The sequence below is a fragment of the Mus caroli genome, chromosome 11 (genome assembly GCF_900094665.2).
Source record: "Mus caroli chromosome 11, CAROLI_EIJ_v1.1, whole genome shotgun sequence".
In the NCBI taxonomy this organism is placed as follows: domain Eukaryota; kingdom Metazoa; phylum Chordata; class Mammalia; order Rodentia; family Muridae; genus Mus; species Mus caroli.
This window is the reverse complement of record NC_034580.1, coordinates 105,378,855-105,402,236: the sequence shown is the minus strand read 5'-3', so window position 1 is coordinate 105,402,236 and position 23,382 is coordinate 105,378,855. Positions and strand designations below refer to the sequence as shown.

Below are 23,382 nucleotides of genomic sequence, written 5' to 3'. Positions count from 1 at the left end.
TGGGCTTAAACACACTGGGAATAAGCAGCTTGTTGTTAGACTCCCTGAAGTCTGACTCACTCTGCACCGGGTTTTCATTCTTATCTCTGAGCAGTTAGATTGCCTGTATGATACCCGTAGGGACCTCCTCACACATGAGCAAGCGGCATTCCAGGAACAAGTGTGACTTAGCTGCTGGTGAGCCTGCACCAGGCCTTGTGTTTCTTCCACAAGCTGGGCACAGAGAAGCCATGCTGCCCTCATCTCAAACCCCCAAGTCCACCTACTTCAGTCAACCAACTAGAAACTGAGACCCGAGCTTCAAGTATACAGATCCTTTGCTTGGAGACGGTCTCTCTGTGTAGCCCTGGCTGGCCTGGAACTCACACAATGTGGAGGAGACTGTCCTCAGACTCAGAGAGATGCCTGTCTCTGCCTCTCAAGTGCTGGGATTAAAAGTGTGAACTACACCACCACTCCTGGCCATGTGCATCACTTTAAAAACTCTTGTTGGTGCTGGGATGGGGTGGGGGGTGGTCAGAGGACAATTTGTGGGGTTGGTTACCATTTTCTTCTTCTTCTCCTCCTCCTCCTTCTTCCTCCTCCTCCTTCCCCTTCCTTCCTTCTCCCTCCTCCTTTCTCCTTCCCCTACCCTCCTCCTTCCCTCTTCTTCCTCTTTCCCCTTCCTCTCTCCTCCTTCCCCTCCTCCCTCTTTCTTCTTCCTTTCTTCCTTTCTCCTCCCTCCTCCTTCCCCTTCCTCCTCCTCTTTCTTGATGTAGACCAGGCTGGCCTTGAACTCAGAGATGCCCCTGCCCCTGCCCCTGCCCCTGCCCCTGCCCCTGCCCCTGCCCCTGCCCCTGCCCCTGCCCCTGCCCCTGCCCCTGCCTCTACTTCTGCCTCTGCCACCCAAGCACTGGGAATAAAGGTGTGTGCCACCGAGTGCACACTTTTTATTTTTCTTTCCACTTGTACGTGAGTTCCAACGATTAAACTTCAGTAATCAACTTTCTCAGTAAGTGCCTTTAAGCTCTCTCTCTCTCTCTCTCTCCAGCCTTGTATGTGACTTCTTGACTCTTCCTCTCAGTGCTGACATCAAGAATCCACAGGGTAGCACTCCTGAACTCCACGTTGTGCTCCATTTCAGCATGCTGACCAGACAGCCCACCTCTGGTCCCCACCTCTTCAGTGTCTAACGTCTGCTCATTCATCAGAACCCACTGCGCTCTGCCTCAACCTACAGTTTCAGAATCCTGAGCCCTCGCTGACTGACACAAGTTAGTTATGTCCCTCAGCAAAGACAGACTGAGGGCTGGGGAGACAGCTCAGTCAGTGCCGATCCTGCCATGAAAGTGTGAGGCCTGAGTCTGGTCCCCAGAACCCACATAAAAAGCCATCCCAGCCCTGCAGGGGTAAAAACAGGAGGACCTCTGGGTATGGCCAGCCAGTCCAGCCAAGTTTAGTCTAAGAGAACCCCAGCTCCTCATGAAAGACCCTGGCACTAAATAAATAAATAAATAAATAAATAAATAAATAAATAAATTGGGACATTCTGGTTAGGGGAAGACTAGCCAATAATAAATAGTAAAATAAATGTCATCTTTTAAGTAAGAAATTAATTAACTAATTAATTAATTTGGGGCCAGCAAGAGGGCTGAGCAGTTAAAGCCTGCCACACTTAGCAACCTGACTGTGAGCTGAGATGTACACGACATAAATAACTCACACAGATTGTCCTCTGACACAGGCACGAGAAGCATTTTTATTTTTATTTTATTTTATTCCATTTCTTTCTTTGTTTGTTTTTGTTGTTGTTGTTTTGTTTTGTTTTGTTTTTGAGGCAGGGTTTCTCTGTATAGCTCTGGCTGTCCTGGAACTTACTCTGTAGACCAGGCTGGCCTCGAACTCAGAAATCCACCTGCCTCTGCCTCCCAAGTGCTGGGATTAAAGGCGTGCGCCACCACTGCCCGGGTATTTGGTTTTTTTGAGACAGGGTTTCTCTGTATAGCCCTTGCTGTCCCAGAACTCACTCTGTAGACCAGGCACCTCAAACATCACAGAGATCCTCCTGCCTCTGCCTTCTGAGTACTGGGATTAAAGGCACACACCTACACCCATAACCCCTATCACAGCTGGTTAAATAAATAATTTTTTCAATCAATAAAATAAAATGGACAGCTCCTGAATACTCACACTTGAGGTTGAACTCTGTCTGTCTGCAGACGCACGTATGCAGCCCTATCCACACCACTGTAAAAAGATCTCCTGAAGTTCAAACCCCAGCATCCCCAAATGGACCTCTGCGGGAGCAGGGCCATTGTATGTGTCTCTAGTTTCTGCAGAATCATACTGGAGTAGAGTGGGTCCTTACCTAGTTTAACTGATGTCCGTGTTCAAAGAGAGGCAAGAGAGAAGACAGTGTGCAAAGAGCCAGACACGTAGAGAGGGAGGATGTCACATGAAAAGGGACACAGATTCCTGTGAGGTCACCATCAGTCCAGGTGGCCTGAAGCCAGCAGAAGCCGGAAGAAACTGAGGAATCCTGCCAACACTTTTGAAGGAGCGTGTTCAAAACACCTTGATCATCCAGCCTACAGGATGGCCAATTTCTAGGGTTTCCAGCTACTCAAAAGCATTGAGGGACAAGCAGCTATCAGGGCGAGTGGCACAGGCCTACGGTCTACACTACTTGGAAGACTATGGAGGATGGAAGTTCAAGACCCAACAATGCAACAATGAGACCTTGTCTTTAGCTAGGGTGAGAGGGCTGTCCTGGAAACTTGCTCTGTAGACCATCTGTCCTCAAACTCAAGAGATATGCCTGCCTCTGCCTCCCAAGTGCTGAGACTAAAGGCATGCCACCCAGTGAGACCTTGTCTTAAAAAGACAAAATGGGCTGGGGACAGAGCTCAGGGGCAGAGCTCTTGCCTGATGTGCACGAAGCCCTGAGTCTGACATCCAGCACCACACAAAGCATGCAGACTGGGTGTGATGGAGCATGCCTACCTCGTGTGGGGTGAAGGCAGGAGGAGGGTGAGAGATTTAAGGACATCCTTGGCTACAGCACAGTGAGTTCAAGGCAAGCCTGGACCACAGGAGAATGCTCATTTCAGCAGCACACATACTAAATTCAAGCAATACAGAGAAGATTAGCATGGCCTCCTGCTGCTGCAAGGATGACATGCAAATTTGTGAAGCATGCTGAATAGTTTTCACAATAACCCAGGTGTAGATTTGACCTCCGTATCCAACAAGACTGGCACAGACAAGGAAGACACAATACACACACACACATATATATTATTAATATTAGATATTAAAGAGGAGAGAGTTAGTTTAGGGGGACAAACAGGCCCAGGGAAGCAAAATAGGGCTATGAGGGGAAATATGTTCAGCATACAATACATACACTATGAAAACTTGAAAAGCTGAAGTATACATCTTAACAGGAAGGAAGATTGGAAGAATAACTCGGCTCATCCCTTGCCTTGCCCTTTCAGAGTCCCAGCTACCCACACAAACCTATCGTTCTCACAGTCTTTGCTTCAACCCCCGAGGGCTAGCCTTGAACCCTGGAGGGCTAGCCTTGGTTTTGACTCTAGGAGCCTGTGACTCTAGGAGCTGGAGTGTGCACTCCTCTGTCAACATCTGTACCAAGGCCCTAAGAGTCCCCTACCCTCCATGTGACTCCTGGATCTGCTGGTGTCTGCCCCCTGCCACACATACACACAGGCACACACTCGTAGACACACTGTGGCCTCAGGACCTTCCCTGAACCAATCGAGCAGCATGACCTCCACTGACCTTGTTGAGCCCAGGACCCAAACAGGATTATTCAGAATCCAACCCAGAGGCCAAATGTGGTGGTTCACACTGTTGGGGCACTGAAGCGAGAGGAATGCTGTAAGTTCAAGGCCAGCCTGGGCTACATGGTAAGTTCCAGGTGAGCTTAGACTAGAGAATGATACCTTGTTATAGAATACAACACAACAAAGCTAAGTCTGGCATTTTCTGAATCAGGACGGGAAATAACTCCTTTCTCCCGTGCTCTCAAGACAGAAGGATGTAGCCTCGGGAGAGGAAAAGCCACATTTCTTGTCTCATGGAGGCACTTGAGAGAGAATGGGCAAGCTGAAACAGCCCCTCTCCCCAGGCGAAGTCCTTGAGCCGAGCCTGTATTTTTTGGTTCGTGCACTGGCTGAGCTGGGTTGGGCCACAGTACAGCTATGGAGACTTGAACTGTAGTGTCAGTAATGGAGAACGGGAACCTGGTGGCTCACTGAGAAGGTAGACAGCTCTGCTGCGGTGCGGGAGAACAGAAAACACACACACAGCACTCTTCCAGTGTGTGCACCAGGAAGCACTCCCACAAAGAAGTCATGTGCGTTCTCAGGTTCCATCACAGAGAGAAACGATTGCCTAAGCCACACCCTGTATGTATTTATTATATCAGCCAGAGGTAATAAAGTGGGCCGGGGAAGGAAATATCTTGATTAATTGTTATTCCAGCTTGCTCATCCGTAACTGCTGTCCCGAGCGTGATGTCTCTGTGGACATATTAATGTCACCTTCTTGTAGAGCACCACAGCACACACGTGTCCCCAGCAAGATGTAGCTTTGAGCTCCTTTACAGACTGTGGGTTCTAGACAGAAGGGATGGCTGATGGCAACTCTGGCCCCAGAAGCACCACCTTGGTGGAGTGAGGCTCCTCCAACAATATCTGGCACATGAAAAAAAAAATCTTCAAAAGAGAAAACACAAGCGGCTAGGAAAGCCTGGCCAGTACCCATCTCTCCACTTCCCTAAAACGCACAGCTTTAAGACACGGCCCATGTGCTACCTTCCCACCCCATCCCTCCAAGGCCACCATGCCCATTTGCTGGGGACTAATGAATAAGCATTAACCCAGCCTTGTTATTTGGGACGCTTTCTTTTGCCGTGGTTGTTCTTCTCCAAGTCTATCTGGGCAGGCTCAGGCCAGTTCGCCAACAGGGGTTCTCATTAAAGTCTGCGGATACATTGTAAAGCAAAGCTGGAAATGGGAGGCCAGACATTACAGCAGGCTGCTAGCAAGAAAATCAGTACAAATTAAGACACAGCTAGGCAGTAGCCAAGCAACTTGCCGTTGCATAAATTATGTGTATTAGAATTAGAGAAAGAGCGCTGGAAAGTGCCACAGAGAGACATCACACTGCAGGCTGCAAGCGTGCCCAACCTTCATTTACAAAGAATTTAGAATAGATGACTTGACTGGCTCTCAATGGCAACTGTCTAAATTGCTATGTGACAGGAATAAAAACTACCTTTGTCCCATTCATAATTTAAAGGCTGAGGAGGGAGGGAAGGAAATAGGTTCTTAAGATCATCTGTTGTGGTTTTGTGTGTCAAGGGGACAGGGTTGGGAGGTACTAACCACAGAGATGACTTAGCTAAAGAGAGTGACAGTTTGGTTCGGCCTCCACACCACCTTCTCTTAAATGGGAAGATGACAGAGCCTTTCCAAAGAACACTGTTACATCAAACCACCCAGTTAAAGGATACACAGACCTACTGACCACTACAGGCAAGAAGTGGGTAAAGGTGGTGACTGTGGTTCACTGTTCATCCCTTGCCCCATTCATTAATTCACCGCCTAGTTCTGTTTGTTTGTGTGTGTGTGTTGTTTCCAAATAAGATTCCTGGAGACGAGTCCAGTCCCAGGCGAACCTCCTTTTTCCACATTCCCACTATGAGCATATATGTGCATGCACAATCGCAAGGCATGCTGGGACAGCTCAGTGCCTCCTGGACCTCACATGGTTCTCCATCAGCAACACCCTGGATGACACTGTCCCCTGGAAGGGGCCCCCCAACATGTTCTGAAGAAGTATAGCAAAATTCGAGGCTTTGGGGCCCAGGCTTGGGAGTGTAGCCTTTGTGGCTTAGTGCTCCAGGTGCTGGTCATAAAACAGATAGTGGCATTCCTTCCTCCACCCACCCGCTTCCTGGGTTCAAAAAGTGTTCATTCAAAGAAAGTCACCCTGACCCACCCAGACCATTACGAGAACCTGCAATGCAATTGTGCTATTGTTAGGGGGCTCTTAGATTGTTAGGGGCTCTTAAAAACTGTCTTGAGAAATAACCCTCACAATTACCAAGTATTCCTTGTGACATTTGTGACTTTACACTTCCTTGTGACTCTTAACTGGTATTTTTGGTATTTTCCAACAACGCCCTCCCCACCCCCTTGAGTTGTGGTTTCTTCCTTTAAATATCCCCTTACTCAGCTACTCGGGGCACCATGGTACTCTACCCCTGCGTGGTGTATGACCATGGGCCCGAGAGCGCTCTTGAATAAAAATCCTCTTGCAATTTGCAGCAAGACCGTTTCTTGTCGGTGATTTTGGGGTGTCGCCTCTCCTGAGTCAGAACGTGGGGNAGTCCTCACGTTGTGGGTCTTTCAGTTCCTTTGCCCTCCCTGCTAACATTTTGAACCATTCCCAGTATTCTAGAATACTCTATCCATTTGCTGATCCCAAAGTACCATGTCCCTCCTTTGTCTGGCTAAGACTCGCCTTTAAGGTCTCAACATTGGGGCCTATGGCAATTCATCTTGACTGTCACCTCAGCAGGATTTAGCATCACCATGGGAACAGAACCCTTAGCTTGCTTGCGAGGGATTTTTTAAAATTAGGTTAGCTGATGGTGGGAAGAACCATCTTCAAGTGTGAGCAGCGCCATTCCATAGCCTGGGGTTCCGGACCGAGTAAAAGGGAACGGGGCTGAGCAAGCCCACTCTGCTCTGCTTCCTGCCCATGGCCGGCGGCCTCAGACTCCCTGACACGATGGACTATGCCCTCAGACTGTGTGCCAAGGTAACCTCATCTTTCCTTGTGGTTTGTTAGGTGTTTCATCACTAACACCAGAAAGTAGCTATAACAGATTTCTGCCTCCCTAGCTCTTTTTACCAAAGCGCCTCTGTCTTCCTAGAACCCCAGTGTCCCTCTAAGGTTACCAAGCAGAAGGCAAGAAGCTCAGCACAGATCCTTCTTCCTTTCTCTTGGGGACCAACACGGAAGGCTGTGCTAGCTTTAAGCTGCCAACTCTGTTACACCCGGCTCATCCTGAATGCACCCCAGCGAGGGGGATGGGCAGTGGTTTCTGTTCTGGGTACACACACACACCCTCCCCCACTTCAAAAGGTTTTTCTTATCTTTATTGGCCATTAGGAAACTCTCTCTATAAGGTGAGAACTGGCCTCCTCACTCTTAGAGATTTATTGTGGAATGACTGCACTCCTAAGTCTTAAGGAACAACTCACCGGGACAATTGAATGGGCCTCTTTGATCTCCTGCTTGGTTAAGCAGGCCGACACCAAGGCCCCATTGGTTAATATTTCAGTTCCCTTTTCCTCTTTTTTTCCATCAAAGATTCATTACCATCTAGGTCACTGTGTCTCTCCATGCCTCCATCTATTAAACAGAGCCAAGGGGAAAAAGCTTACACGCGGTCCTTCTTATTATCTTCCTCTTGTCCGGGCTGACACGTGCTCGTGACGTGACTTTTATGTCCAACTGACCTATTTACTCAAGAGCAAAGATGGAAAGCTGCCTGTCCCACAACGCTGTGAGCTCTCAGGGAGACAGAATGGAAGCTACCACAGCAAAGGTCTTGAAGTCCATGGCGAAGGTCAGAGGAAAATGGGGATTTCTCTCAGTGAGGGTCCTGCCGTCCCTACATGTGTGTCAGCCTATGGAGGGGTCACATGGTTGGGGGTGGAAGGCTTTCTCTTCCTACCAGACAGCAAGAGTTAAGCCTGGCTGCCATGCTCCTTTAGGATAGCAGGAGAAGGGGAGGGAGGAGAGAGAGGGGAGGAGGGAGAGGGAGAAGAGGAGGCAGGAGAGGGCCAAGGGAGCGAGATTGTTGAGGTGACAGGAAATGTGGTCAACCCTGAGAACAGAAATTAAGCCAGGTCTTTGGCTGAATTGACAGCTCAATTCATTACTCACTGAGGCCCTTTTTAGAAACACTTCTCAAGTCCCTGAGAGCCTCTGACCTTTGAGTAGTGACTATTGATCTTTGACGCCTGGCTAAGCTAACCGCCCAAAACCGCTGGCGGCAGTGGCATTGACTTGACCCAGAACTAAACTGGGGGCAAGAGAGACGCAGGAAGTAAGAGCAAGGTGCAAAGTGAGCGTGCTGTTAATCGATGCACTTGAGTGAGCATGCGCACAACAGGTTTTCAGCTTCATCAGAGTCAGCCTGGCAAGCTGGAAGGGCGATGTGTGGGCTGGGCTGGCTATGAGCACCTCTCTCAGTCACGGTCATTCTCTTTCTCTCCCATAAAACACCTGTGGGTGGGCTGTGGCAATGGCCCAGTCAGTGAAATGTGAGCCTTGCAAGCATGAGGACCTAAGGTCAATCTTCAGCACCTGCATTTAAAAGAAGAATTTCAGGTGTGGAGGTGATGACTTAGAGGAAGCAAGTGGGTCCCTGGTCAGCGAGGGAAGCCTATTTGGTGAGTTCCAAACCAGCGAAAGACCTAATCTCAAACAAACAAACAACAACAACAAAAACCAGTGCCAGTGAGAGGGCTTGGTAAGTGCTTGCTGACAAACCTGACTACGTGAGTTTAATCCCAGCATCCATATGGTGAACGGAGAGAACCAACTCCTTACAGGTTGTCTTCTGACCTCCATCCACATGCTTGCTTTACTACAGTGGGTCTCAACCTTCCTAATGCTTCGACCCTTTAATACAGTCCCCCACTTTGCAGTGACCCCCCCAACCATAAGATTATTTCGTTGTTACTTCATAACTGTAATTTTGCCGCTCTTATGAACCAAACTGTAAATAGAGGATATGTGAAATACTGATTTTGTGGCCCCTGCAGGGGTTGAGATTCACAGGTTGAGAACCCCGCCTTAGTGTAAGTGCCTGCCTCATGTGTTTTTTTAAAAAAAAATCAAGAAATAGGGGGCTGGAGAGACAGCTCAGCAGTTGAGAGCACTGACTGCTCTTCCAGAGGTCCTGAGTTCAATTCCCAGCAACCACATGGTGGCTCACAACCATCTTTAATGGAATCCAATGCCCTCTTCTGGTGTGTCTGAAGACAGTGACAATATACTCACATACATAAAATAAATAAATAAATAAATATGTTTTAAAAAATCAAGAAATAAAAGAATTAAAAAGGTAGACAACATTTCAGGAATGTAGCCAGAGTCAGCCGTTGCTTAGTTGGAAGGCTGCCTTTCACGTAGTCAGCACACAGAACGGAAAGCCGCTGACCTCATGGTGGAGCGCCATCCACATGACCATCATCACAGACTCAGATGAGCAGAATAAAGGAGTCCCCACCAGACTGGGCTTGCCCAGAGTAGGGCATCAGTGGAGCATCTTGGAAAAGAGGTGACTGGGCCTCCCCGCTCTCAGCTTAAATAATGATCCAGATGTCTCTTGGAGAACCCATTGGAATACTCAAGTAGAAGCTCTCAAAAATTTAGAAGTCAGGTATGTGGGGAGTCTGTCTGGAGAAACTGTCTCCCCGGAGGGTGGGAATTCAACATATAAAACTCAAGATGGACGCCAAGCATGGTGGTGCCTTTAATCTCAGTACTGGGAGGTAGAGGCAGACAATAGCCTGTGAGTTCAAGGCCAGTCTGGACTCCAGAACATGTTCCAGGACAAAAACAGTAACAAAAAAAAATGACATTTTAAAAACTATGGCAGCCAGCTCCCACACACCCTATAGTTTTTGAGATAAGATGGCCTTAAGCTTGCAGTCTTCCTGACTCAGCTTCCAGCAAGCGGAGAGTACAGGTGAGCACCACGATGCCTGGCTCTAAGGCCCATCTATTGATGAGCGGATATTAATTGCTTGTTACACAGGAAGCCTTGTGCTTGTGTCAGGAGTGGGAAGACAAGTTACTTTTCTCTCTGAAGCCCAGAACTAGGAAGCGCCTCTCTGTGTGTGTGTGTGTGTGTGTGTGTGTGTGTGTGTGTGTGAGTGTGTGTGTTTCTGTTGCTGATGCAACAAATTACAACTGCGTGGCTTGAAGCAGCAGTGCGGGAGGCCAGAGATTTTAAATGAAGGTCTCCGCATGGTTGGTTTCTTCTGGAAGCTGAGGGAGAATTTATTCTCTCTGTCACTCTCCAAACTTCCTGTGGCTGAGAGCAGTCCTCTTTGTTAGACATATCCCTCTGATCTCTTTCTCTGTCCTTATAATTACTGCTTCCGTAGCCTCCTTTTTCATTGGGTTTGGGGTTTGGAGGTGGTAGTGGGAGTCTATGTAGCCCAAGCTAGCCTTAACTCTTGGCCTCCCTCCTGTCTAAGACTCCTGTGTGCTAGACTCACAGGCCTGTACCACTGTCCCCTGCTCCCCCATGATTCTTACGACACTAGTCATTGTGTTTGCTTCCACCTCTAAACCTACTGTGTTCAAATCATCAAGATCCTTCACTTCCTGCATCTGTGAAGACTTCAGGATTCTGGGTGTTAGGGAAAAGGTCAGAGCTCACTTCCAGGTTTGAAAACCCACCAGTCGCTGAACTTGGGGACCCACCAATCCCTGAGCTTGAAATGCAACTCATCCCTGGGCTCACCCCAAACTCAGAACTTGAAATCCCACCAATCCCCACCCTGAAAAACTCCACCCCCAAGACACTCTATGTAAGGCCTGCCTCCAGCTTAGCTCCTTATTCCTTCTTACCTAAGCAGAGGCAGCCACTCTCTTGTTGTCTTTCCCAACAAATCTCGTGTGAGGTTGGTTGTACAGTGTGACTTTGTGGCACTGTCCCCTCAGAGTTGTAACACTTCTATCAAGGAAACCTTTGCCCCTCAGAACTGTAACACTTACTCTGGAGAGACATGAATTTGGGGGGAGGGGTGCTGCCATTTAACACAACCCATGTGGTCAGCTATGGAAAGACTGACTCAACATGTCAAGGGCAGAGCACACCTGACACACGGGGAACTGAGACTTAAGTGGCGAGCAGCAACAGAAAGTGGACAGTGAGCACAGGAAGTGCCCACCGCACAGGTCAGTAAAGAAGGGCTTACCTAGGCAGGTGACAGCTGAAGCCAGCCACAAGATGGAGAGGCAGAGAAGGACATTTTTTGAGGTGTTTTATGGGGTTTGGGTTTTTAATGCCTTTGAGTGATTGGAAGCAGAATAATCCAGAAAGCTCACCTTGGCTGGGATAAGATGGCTGGAGAAAGTGATGTCGGATGCAAGGGTCTTTATCTCAAGGGCAAAAGCTCCAAGTTCTGGAATATATGAGGCAGAAACTCTGTGGAGATGTTCCCCAGGCTGTAGCTAGCAGCTAGCATGAGCCATTCCCATTGAGCCAAATGCAGGTGTTTTATAAAACACAGACAGGAGCCATACCATGCCCCTGTATCCAACAGGACCAACACTGGCCAAAAGAAGGTTTGGGGGACTCAAAGGCGTGTGCAAGCTCTTGTTCTCCATCTACGTGAGGAAAGGAGCTGGGATTTAATGAGACTTTGCAATGGCTGCCCTATACACACTACACCTGTCAGGACACACTCGCTCCCTTTTGTCGTCCCTTAGACGTACATGCCTTAAATGCTACTTCCGACTGTTCACAGATAAATGTGTGTGCTCAGTGGCTCTCAGTTAACTCCTCACCCTTGAGCCACCTACACCCTTGAGCATCCTTCCCCTCTGGACTCCGCAAACACCCCCAGTGTGAGCACATGTGTAACTTGACTGTCTACTTTCCTCTTAGCCTGTCTTCCCTTTTGGAAAGTGAGTAACTTGGGGGCAGGGAATTTTGTCTTGTCCACCTCTAAATTCTCAATGCCTACCCTACATATATCTTACCAAGTGAATGGCTGGATGGGTGAGTGGGCGGATATATGGATTGGTGGATGGACGGATGACAAATGGATGGTGGGTAAATGAATAGATGGATTCGTGGATGGATGGTTGGAGGATAATGGGTGATGGTCAGATGGATGCACACAGGACATACGGATGGATGATAGGAAAGCAAGTATATACATGGATAGATATTTGTGTGATACTATACTGGCTTCAAATACATTAAATCAATAAAGTAATGAAAGTGACATAGACTCATCAATTGCTTATTAAAGTGCTTTATGGGGTGGGAGAGATGGCTCATTAGATAAGCATGCTTGCTGACTTAAAGGAGACCTGGGTTCGATTCCCAGCGCCCACATGTTGGCTTATAACCATCTGTGATCCCAGTTCCTCGGGGTCCAACAGACATGCACACACATGTATACAGGCAAAACACGCTTACAAAGTAAAACAAACAAATCTTTAAACTGCACCCCCAACAAAAACTGCAATGACAAAAGGCTTTGCTTGGCATTCTCAAGACTCACCTCATTCCTTCGGAAGCCATCTTGTCAAGATTGGTGGTGTCCTTTGTTTCTGCCCAGTTTGCTCCCAGATCACCCCATCCCATGTCATCAGCCAAAATGATCACGATGTTTGGTTGGGGGGCTCTTGTTTTCCCACTGATAGAGAAATCCATGAGAGGGTAGAAAAATCCAGAAAAAGCCATGCCAACCAACAAAACCTTTAGAAAGAGCCAGCCCATTGTAAGACACGAAGACTCCCGTTGTCTTGGATAAATGATAACCGAGCACCACTGTGAATCTCTGGAATTTTAGAGTTTTCTCTTTGTTCACTTTCAGTGCGGGAAGTCACCAAGGATTCCAGTTGTCAAGAATACACTGGAGTTAGTAATGGCTACAGGGATGTTAGGGGCTACAGAAACAAGGTCCCCATGTTGAATCCTAATCCAAGAGAGTCAGGAATGTGTCACCCTTAAGTTGGGTTGGTCCTCTCAAGATGTCTTCTCATCGCAGCTTAATAAGATGACTGGCTGGGTGCAGCATTCAGACAACAACGTCAACAACCACTCTTGGCCACTTAGCAGAGAAGTAGCCCTTTGCACTCAGGGGAGCTAAGGCCACAAAGCAAGCCTTGCATCTGCTTAGGATTTCATCTGGTGACTGCGGGATACAGTCTCACATCTGCAGAACACCTGCATGTTCTAGAAGCCACAGTCAGCCCCGAGATGAGTTTCTGAGTTCCAGATGGTGGAGGTTTCTGTAAGGTTTCCTGGAGGAACAAAATCTGACAAGAAACCAGAGTTGAAACAGCCAGGTCTGTGGTGTTTTACTCAGTAGCTTGGGAAAATAATCACTTTTCCATGCCAACAGATGTTTTCCTTCTTCGGGTGTTCAACTGGCTCATCGGTTTCTTCCCCCTGGAAAACAGGGATGACAATAATATTTGCAATGGACCTATAGTAACAGGGTTGGCAGTAACATTAGAGATGACTCCTTTGCAATTCACACATGCTATAAATGAGGATAACCGAGCCCTAGTATCCTGGGCCAGCTAGCTTCCAGTCTGCTAACTCCTCCCGGAGTGCCTCCCCAACCCCTACCACCACAAATAGTCAAACTCATTGAGAATTCTAAAAGAAAGGTTTTTTTTTTTGGTTGGTTGGTTGTTTTTTAAAAAGTCCCATGATCAAGGCACAATTGCTTAGAATGGCCTTGTCATGACCTCAATGTTTCTGTAAGAAATTCTTGGCATGAGTTAGTCCAGGAAGCTAAGGATATAACTCTGACCATAGAGTGCTTGCCTAGCTTGCACAAAGCCCTAGGTTCGATCCTCCAACATCTCATAAACCAGTTGTCATTAGTGTTTGACTATAGTACCAGCACTTGTGATGCAGAGACAGGAGGATCAGAAGTTTAAACTAATCCTCAGCTACTGTGAGACCAGCCTGGGATACATAAGATGTGATCTCAAAGCAAACAAACAGCTTCCCCCAGAGAAATTAATTTGGGTAAAAAAAGAGACTTGTTAAAACAGAGTTTATAATAGATCTAGGTGGAGGACGTAAGTCATCTCTGTAGAATGCTTTCTATCTTTCTGTGTGTTTGTAATTTTCATAATTAAACGCTGCCCCCCCCCAAGGTCCCAAAGAATAAATAGAAACATGACTCTGTACATTCTAATCATGACATTTTTAGTAAGAAAATCTAGGGCTGGAAGCTGTAGCTCCCTGTGATTTACCATGCACAAGATGTACAAGGTATTGCTGTCAAACACCATTTAGCCAAGGATGCTCATACCTGGGTTTGCATATGAATTAGCAAACTCAGAGCTGGGGAAACAGCTCAGTGTGTAGAGTGCTTGCTTAGCAGGCACACTCCCAAAGCCCTGGGTTCAGTCCTCAGCATAGCATAAACTGTGCATGGTCACCTGTATCCAGAATCCCAGCACTCTGCAGGTAGGAGCGGGGCAGAAAGATCTGAAGTTCAAGGTCACCCTCTACTACATAGCCAGTTGAAGACCAGCCAGAGACCTACTCTCAAAAAAACAAACGAGGCGAGCAACAAATTCAGTGAGAAGGCTGGGACCATTTTCTGTTCCTTGGACTGCATTTTCAAGACAGAATCTCATGTGACCCACACTCATTGTACAGCACAGGACGACCTTGAAGTCCTGATCCTCCTCCTCCTCCTCCACCGCCTTCTGCTTCTCTCGCTCTGGGATTGCAGGTGTGAGCCTTCACACCTGGCTTTGAGATATGAACTTGAGCAAGCTCCCAGGTGAGAACTACACCCTTTGTCCTTGGTTCACTCTTGGAATTGTAAGATGTTGGGGGAATAAAAATATCACTCCGGGCCTAGAAGAAAAAGGAAACTGTGTGGCCTAACTGGAGATGACTCAGTTCCGGTGGACAAACCTGAAAGCCAAGTAAGTGTGTCACACTAAGTTCTGAGACATGAGGTTAGATGTCCAGCTGGAGGTGGCAAATAGAGCTGAGAATACAGTCAAGTCACTCTTTGTTTACTTAAGGGCTCTAAACCTGCAAGGTGACACTGTGTTGAAATTCTAGAGCAAATAACAGCCTTCCACCCACGGAAGATAATCAAAGAAACAATCTGTATTGTATAAAATTGCTAGAGGTTGGAGCTCTTTCACGTGGCTATTTCTTTTCTAATTTATTTATTTTTTCAAATTATGTCTCTGTGAGCCAGACATAGGGGCGTGTTTCTTTGAATCCAGACACCTGGGAGGCAGATGCAGGTGGATCTCTAATGACTTTGGGGCCAGGCTGGTCTCTAGCAAATTCCAGGCCAGCCAGGACTACAAAGTGAAACACACACACACACCCATCTCAAAAAGAAAAAATAACTAGTTACATGCTTCCGTGGCGCTCACATGTGGAGGCCAGAGGACAACTTGCAGGAGTCAGGTCTCTCTTTCCATCTAGTGGGTCCCAGGGATCAAACTCAATCTGTTAAGCTTGGTGGCAAGGTCCTTTACCCACTGAGCCAATCCCCAGAGTCAGACATTATAACCAGCTAACCCCTCTGTTAGCTTCAGCGGATGGGAGTTCTAGAAGAGCTCAATAAAAAGCAAATGAATGGACAGAGACATCCCCATTCCAAATAAACAGAAGTCCCATCTGGAGGCCCACAAGCCAACTGTTTGGAAATGCAAACCCTTCCACTTCCCAAAAGGACTTATTCCACACTTGATTATTCAAGTGGTATTCACTGATCTCGAGATTCCCAAAGACTTCTCCCTTTCTGGAAGACTCTTGCACAAAGAGAGTGCTCAATAACTACTTGTTCACCTACTGGTTAATTCCCAGCCTCCTTCCACTGGCTTTTACCCAGGAGCAACAGCCACAGGAGACTTTTCTTCGTAAAGCTGTTTGGCTTAGGGCATTCGTATGGCCTCATTTCTGGTCAATAATCCATCTCTGGATGGCCTGACCTTAGAAGAATTCCAGGGGGTGGGGGGTGGGAATTCATCTAAGAAGGAAGCTAAAATTAAAGTGGGAATCAAACTAGATTTGTTTTCTTTTGGAGTCCCATGGCAAGGCATTCTTTGGAGGATTTTCAAAAGGAGGCGTTAACGCCGCACTTTAAATCTTCATAGAATAAAAATGAGGCCACTTAGCCAGCTGACTACTGCAGAATTCTTCACATCCATACCTCCAAGGGGACATTTCAGCCCTTTCTGCTCATTTGCTTACTTTCTTTAACCAAAAGGAAGAGACAAACTAGTCGGTCAAAGGATGGACTTGAACCACAGGTTTCCGTGAAGATTCATACTGAAATTCTACATGGCTTTGTCCTAAAGAAAATGGCCCCCATGTCCTGCCCTGGGACGTGATCTGATGTCACTTTCCCAACTCAGTTTTTATGAATGAATCTCTTTCAAGAAGGAGGGGCTAGAGAGACTGCCAAAGTGACTGAGATCGCTCTGTTGGTAAAGCACTTGCTAGGAAAGTGTGAGGACATGAGTTCAAATCCAGAACCCACAAAAAAGACCAGTGTGGTGCTTAGGCCTGCTCCTCCTAATACACAGATCCCTAAGACTTTCTGGCCAGCCAAGCTAACCAAATTATCAAGTTCCAAGCTGGTGCAAGACCTTGTCTAATAAAACAATGTGGGAAGTGTCCTGAGGAAGACAGCTGAGGTTGACCTCTGGTCTTGACACACATGTGCAGTCACAGACAAACATACGTCACAAAAATGTGCACACGGGAAAGGGAAAGAGGGCAGGCACAGGCAAGGAGCTCTCCTCCCAACAGTGTCAGCAAAGGAGAAGTCCTTGACAAACTAAGCATTCACTCTTCTTTCCACTTCAGTGGAAGGTACTGGGCCTCTACGGTCACAAAATGGAGGCCACCTGCTCCAATCAACTGTGATAGATCCCTGCTGAGCAGGCATCATCAACCCAGGCAGTAGAGCAAACCTCAGGTGCCAATCAACTTCCCCAACAACTCACGCTCTCTCTACCCACAACTTGGTTAGTTGGTTGGTTAGTTGGTTGGGATTCTAGAGGTTGAACAGAGGCTCCTCACACATGCTAAGCATCTGCTATTCCATTCCATCACCCACCCTTCCCCCCACCCAGCCCCTGAGCCAGGTTATAAGGCAAGGCTGCTAGGTGTGTGTTAAAGGTCAGCTTCCCTTTAGTTTCCAGGCTTGCTTATGGGCTGGCGATAGACAAAGGACCCACAAACAGGCTCTCCCGAGAGGCGTGCGTGCTCTAAGGCAATCTGCAGATGTGCCGAACAGTTGTCTGAGTAACCTCGGCCTGGATAGCCACTCCATCACCTGACCCTGGCTTCCCACAGCCCTCCCTGTGGCCAAGCATCCTCCTAGAGAACCTTGAAAACAGCTGAAACAACAAGGAGGTTAGACAGACCTTGCTGGCTCGGGACTCTGTTGGTTTTCCAGAAACGAAGCTTTCGGATGAACTGAGGCCAACAGAGACAAAGGAGAAAGGAGAAGTCAGTGTCTGATTGCAGAGTCCTGTTGTTTGTTTCGCCAGCCAACTCAGGGCATGGCCTATTCGCTGGCAAGGCACCAGGAGTCACATGGGGACTTACCAGGAGGGGCCTTGGGCACCAGCTGTCCACATGAGGTCAAAGGTGGTTCTCCCAGGCACTGGATCATTGGCGCACCACATGTGTGCTAGCGCTTTAACCTAGGTAGTTAGTGTGCACGCAGCCATAAATGAAACAAGACAAAAATCCCTACACATGCACCACTTTGGTTTGTTCTAGGGGAATGTAACATGGAGAAAGTAAAACAGAAAAGCTACAGAAACCAAAGCACCAAGGTGTCAGATGCGTGGGGTAGGCAAGTGCACAGTCAACAAAGGGTTCAGGGTACTCCCACCCAAAAAGCTGTCCAAGAGCCTTGGGAGACAAGGGTATATAATAAGCCAATGGTGCCATAGGCAGAGAGCGATCAGGGAAGGTTGAGCTCTAGAGCAAGTGGCAAGCCACAAAGAGGTAATTGTGAAGACAAGCTTGCTTCTGAGTGCTGGGATAAAGGCCATGACCAAAAGCAACGTAGGGAAGAAAGGGTTTATTTCATCTTATAGTTTAGTCTGCTTCCAAGGGAAGTGAAGGCAGGCAGGCACCTCGAGGAAGGAACTGAAGATGAGGCATGGAGGGGGAAGATTCGCAGGCTTCTTCTCCATGGTTTGCTCAGTGTGCTTTCTTATGCCATCCAGGACTGCCTGGCTAGGGACAGCATTGTCTGCTGGCCAGGCCCTCACGTATCAATCCTTAATCAAGAAAATGCCCTCATGTACTTGCCTACAGGCCAATCTGATGGAGGCATTTTCTCAGCTGAGGTTCCCTCTTCTGACATGCCCCTAGCTTATGTTAAGTTATAAAAACAAACAAACAAACAAACAAGCAAGCAAGCAAACAAACCTAACCTAACCTAACCTGCCAAGCAAGGAGAGCGAGCAAGGGAATAGTGAAGTCAGAGCAACACAGACCAGAAGGGAGAGGAGGGCTGGTGAGAGGGAGAGACGGAGAGATGAGACAGTAACAGAATCCTTGGGGCTGCTACATTGAGGATATAAAAGTGTATCTATCTGTGAGGTGTTAGTAAAGGAAGAAGCTGAAACATTCTGAATGTGTGGGTGAGGAGAATAAGGGCTGAGGGAAACAGAGGTACCTGGAATAATGAAGGCAGAGGCATCACACCATCAGGGGACACCCCACACTCACAGAGCCTAAGTGTGGTGACTCCTTAAATTTTGTTTCGCCCCTTGGTGGGGGTGGGGGGTTCTAACTCAGTTTTGTGGTTCTCCAGCTTGAACTTCATAGACAACATTGTCCTGTCACTCTCAAAAGATTGACTGTGCCTTCTAGCAGGCCCCACAAACCCTTCCTCCTTTCCTTTGGTTCCTTTCACCTGGTATTTTGTCACAGCAAGACAGAAAAGTAACTGATGCATCTTTGATAAAATGCCCTCACTGAAGCCGGTCAGTGGTGGCGCACGCTTTTGATCCCAGCACTAGAGAGGCAGAGGCAGGAGGATCTCTGAGTTTGAGGCCAACCTGATCTACAGAGAGAGTTCCAGGACAGCCAGGACTACCCAAAGAGACACTGTCCTGAAAAACCAAAAAAGGAATATCTTCACTGAGGAATCCCACTTAATTCACTAAGACCTTTATTTACATATTTATTTATGCATTACGCAGCTCAAGCCAGATCCTGTTTTTCCCTTCTGGGAGCCATTGTTGCCAGGAAAGCAATCCTCAGGAGGGAAAGGACATCCTGTCCAGGTTTAGGCTAAGACCACCTGTGGAGGTTGTCACAGACACAAACCATTTGGCAGAAGCCAGTCTGGGAGCGCCAAAGTGGCTTCACATCATGCATCTAAAAGCCCAGGAGCTCTTGGGAAATTATACCTGATTCTTGAAGCACAACGGACCTGAGGGAGCAACCCTCACCCTTTCCTCTGCATCCTGTCTTGGCTTTAAACTTCTCTCCTGCACTGGAGAAAACAAACCACCAAGGGGAAAGGGCTTGGGGGGTCACATACCTGAACCCCACCTCCAGAACAGCGAGGTTAATTCTAAAGATATTTCATAAGCCATATTTGCATATTATTTGCTAAATATTTCATTGTGGATGTGGCAAAACATACAACCTTGAGAAACACCTACTTATCCAGGATGTAAACCCAACAAGTATCAACCAGCCATAGCCAGTCTGATCAAGATGTCCCCCGCTCCACTTCCCTCTGCCCCACCCCTCTTGAAACACGCAGGATTGTTTCTATTTGTTTTTTGAGTTGTGTGTGGATTTCTGTATGCGTGTATGGCTTGTAGATGCGAGTGTTCTCAAGACGCTGGAAGAGGGTATTGAATCCTTTAGAGCTGAACTTACAGGAAGCTCTGAGTCTCTGGACTTGGTTTTGGGAACCAAACGCAGGTCCTCTGGAAGAACAGCAAGAACACTCTTATCCGCTGAGCCATCTCTCCAGACCCATTCTAGAGTACTTCTTAAGTATACTCCAGACACTGTGTGCCATGGTTTGGAATGGGAACTATCCCCATTCAAAGGCTCCTATGGTAGAGACTTAATTGCTCTTAATTGCTCTTTTCCTCTGTTAAATCTTCTATCTTTTTTATTGTATGATTGTTTTGTCCATATGAATGTCCGTTTGCCACATGTGTACCTGGTCTCGGTGGAGATCAAAACTGAACATCAGATCCCCTGGAACACGAGTTACAGGCAGCTGTGAGCCACTGTATAAGAGCTGGAAGCTGGGGCTGGAGAGATGGCTCAGCGGTTGAGAGCACTGACTGCTCTTCCAGAGGTGCTGAGTTCAATTCCCAGCAACCACATGGTGGCTCACAACCATCTGTCATGGGATCCAATGCCCTCTTCTGGTGAGTCTGAAGATACCTACAATGTACTCATATAAAATAAAGATAAATGAGTAAATAATATTTAAGAAAAAGAGCTGGGAATTGAGCAGCTGGTGCTCTTACCCACTGAGCCATATCTCCAGCCACTGCTTTCAGATCTATTTATTTATTTTATGTGTGTGCGTGTGCCTGGGTGTATGTAAATAGACCATGTGAGTGCAGGAGCCTGCAGAGGTCAAAAGAGGGCATCAGGTTCCATGGAACTGAAGTTACACAGTGTGGGGGCCAGAAACCAAACTCAGGTCTTATGACAAAATAATTAGTGATCTTAACGTTTGAGCCATCTTTCCGGACCCATGATGGGCTTAGGTAACTGGTTGATGGGGATACCAACTTCATCAATGGATTAACCTGCCAAGGACTTCAGAACTGAATGGGCCATTAGGAAGTGAGACAAGGAAGGTCGACGCATCACATCTTTTATCCCCAGATGCTTCCTGTCACTCTGCTGCCTGGCTGTGCTCTCTAGAGCATCTCTAGCCTCATGCTCTGCCCCTCCACAGACCCAGGGCAGTGGAGCCAGCCACCCATTGCCAAAGCCTCTGAAACGTGAGCCCAAATGCAGCTTCCTCACATTGTTTTCTGCAAGCGTTTTGCCGCAGCAACAAATAGCGGTTTCAACCACAAATATTTCTGTATTGTGCTCTAAAAGATAAAAATATTTAAATAGCTATAATTTCATTAACACGGGCTTTGTATAGATTAATAATTATTTGTTACTGACCCAAAGCCAACAAATATTCAAATGTCTCCTTTTTTGTTTTGTTTATTTTGTTTAAAAATGTTTAGTTTTGTATGCGTGTGTGCATGCCTGCATGTGCATGCGTGTGTGTGTGTGTGTGTGTGTGTGTGTGTGTGTGTGTACAGGACTCAACCTTGAGTATTCTTCCTCAGGAGTTGTCCATCTTTCAGACTAGGCTGGATGGACAGCAAGCTCAACCCCCACAGCTTGTTTTTTTTTGGGGGGGGGTAGGCTGGGGGGGGGTGCTAGGCATTGGGCGCACATCCTCACACTCAGGCACTTTCACCCACGGAGCTATCTCCCAGACACCTGGTTTTGGTTCTGGTTTGTTTTGTTGTTTTGAGATAGGCTGACCTGGAGTCATTGGCGGGTTAAGCCACTGATAAAGTTGGTATCCCCATGAACCAGTCAGTGAAAGCCCATCCCAGCAAGTGCTGGGATGACAGGTTATGCTGGGATGACAGGTTCGCATGGCCACACACAGCTTTCATAAGCACGACCCGGCTCTTTATTCCAAGCCAGATCTAGACAAGGTCTCCCTGAGGTGCAACCAATGCAGTCTGTTCCTGTTTTGCTCCCCTCTCCTTTTGCCTGTAATATACATAAAAACACAAATGGACTTGTTTGCTCCATACATTTTAGCTAACTTGTATCCCCTATGGTATCATTACGTAAAATGTTTCTTCAGCTCTCTCCTCCTCTGCAGACGGATAGAGGGTGTAGGAGTGAAATCTGATTCAAGTTCAAGTTTGTTCTCATCAGACTCCTGAACCTGGGATGACAAGGTTGTAACTCCCCATGAGATGGCGGCACCAAGAGAAGGTAATGAGGGTGGATGATGTCACAAGGATGGAGGCTGCCTGGCAGGATTAGTGGGGAAAGCCAATGTAGCTACAAGGTAGCCACATACAAGCCAGGGAGGGGCTTTCAGGGGCTTGGCTCCTGAAGGTTGCTAGGAATCTGAACCCCATTCTCAAGCTTGAATGGTAAGTCCTTTAACCACGGAGCCATCTCACAGCTACTTTCTCTGTGTCTGGGGTGTTGGAGATCAAACTGGGCCTTTTGCATGCTAGATAAGATCTCTATCGCTAAACTATATCCTACGCCCCATGTAGGGTGTTTCTAGATTTTGAGTTCAGCATAGTCACCTGCTAGCTGGGTTGACACTATGTCACAGAATCTCTGTGTCCTCTGATTCCTCACTTAGCTCGAAACAAAGCCATAGATAATGTCCTTCACCTCCAACAACAAAGGAGAACAAAACAACCCAAACTGTACTCGGAAAGGCCAGCTCTTGTTCATCTGTCTCTCCATTGCTTTAAGCACTAAAAAGATATCAGGAAAGAGGATGACGAAAGCTCAGTGCCTTACTGAAATTGCTATTGAACAAAAGCACTCGCAGCTCGGGTGGTGAAATCCAGACTTCCTGCAGCTACTGGCGGGTGTGTCTTTACTGGAGCCGCCATGCCACATGTCAGCAAGTTCTGGTGGTGGCCCCCGAGGAAAGGGAGAAGTCACCAACACCTGGGGCCTGAGCAATGTGGAAAGATCACTCTGGTTCGCACTTTCCAGCTCTCAAAATACTGGCTCCTTGTTACAGGATCCCATCACTGTGCCATCTCTGCTAACCTCAAGCTAGGACCCTCTGCTGGGCAGAGCCTGTTGACAGCTGACATTGTTGGTAAAAGCTCTCCCAGCAAATTTGGTTTGGGGCACTATAGCTATGATGTCTATAAGACTGGAGGGTGGGGGATGGAAGGGGGATATTCCCTTTGCTGGTGCTAGCTGAACGTAGGAGCTATAGGACTCATCTGAGACACTTGCCTGAGCCTGCTAGCATCTCAGCAATGGCAGGAACTTCAGTGTGTTTCACGCACTGCCTAATCCCAGTACCTTGCCCAGAGACTGTTCAATCAGTATTTGCTGAATGAGGGCATTCAACACTGAACAATGAAGTCCCAGCCTGATCAGCCCTGCCCTGAAAACCCCGGCTTCATCACCCCACTTTCCCCTAACCTCAGATGACCTGTTTGAACTTCTCCTTCCAGAGAGTCACTTGTAAGACATTACCCGTGGAAAAGCTGTCTTCGAGGGCGGAGGTGTGGTTCAGTGGTTGAGTGCTTGCCTAACTCATGTCGGGCCTTGGGTTCCATTTCCCAGCTCCAAAGGAAAAAAGAAAAAGAAAGAGAGGGACTCAAGAGATGGCAAACTCAGTAAGGTGATTGCTGCACAGGGAAGAGGGACCTGAGTTTAGAGCCCCAGCAGAGACGTAAAAGATAGGCAAGGCGGTGTGTGTACGGGGGAGGTGCGGGGTGGATGCTGGCAACTCAGCCTTGTGAGCTTCTGGCTTAACATGTGTGTGTGTGTGTGTGTGTGTGTGTGTGTGTGTGTGTGTG

The 23,382-nt window shown here is 47.6% G+C and overlaps 1 protein-coding gene and 1 non-coding gene across 7 annotated transcripts in view; one reads left to right on the top strand and one right to left on the bottom strand.

Annotated features, from left to right (window-relative positions):
* The window catches only part of Arsg (arylsulfatase G), a 131,677-nt gene that overhangs the window by 67,684 nt on the left and 40,611 nt on the right, over nt 1-23,382 (bottom strand). For 3 of the 6 annotated variants that reach the window (XM_021176936.2, XM_029483074.1, XM_029483075.1), the window contains one exon: nt 12,336-13,228. In XM_021176936.2, coding sequence (XP_021032595.1) covers nt 12,336-12,553 — 218 coding nt within the window. In that variant the 5' untranslated portion in view covers nt 12,554-13,228. Of the gene's footprint in view, nt 1-12,335; nt 13,229-17,208; nt 17,344-17,392; nt 17,491-23,382 lie in introns of those variants that run through there. The other 3 variants (XM_021176937.2, XM_029483076.1, XM_029483073.1) reach the window with 2 other exon arrangements.
* LOC115032612 lies at nt 3,077-3,187 on the top strand. The gene has a single exon (XR_003838254.1). It is a non-coding gene; the product is annotated as a U6 spliceosomal RNA (small nuclear RNA).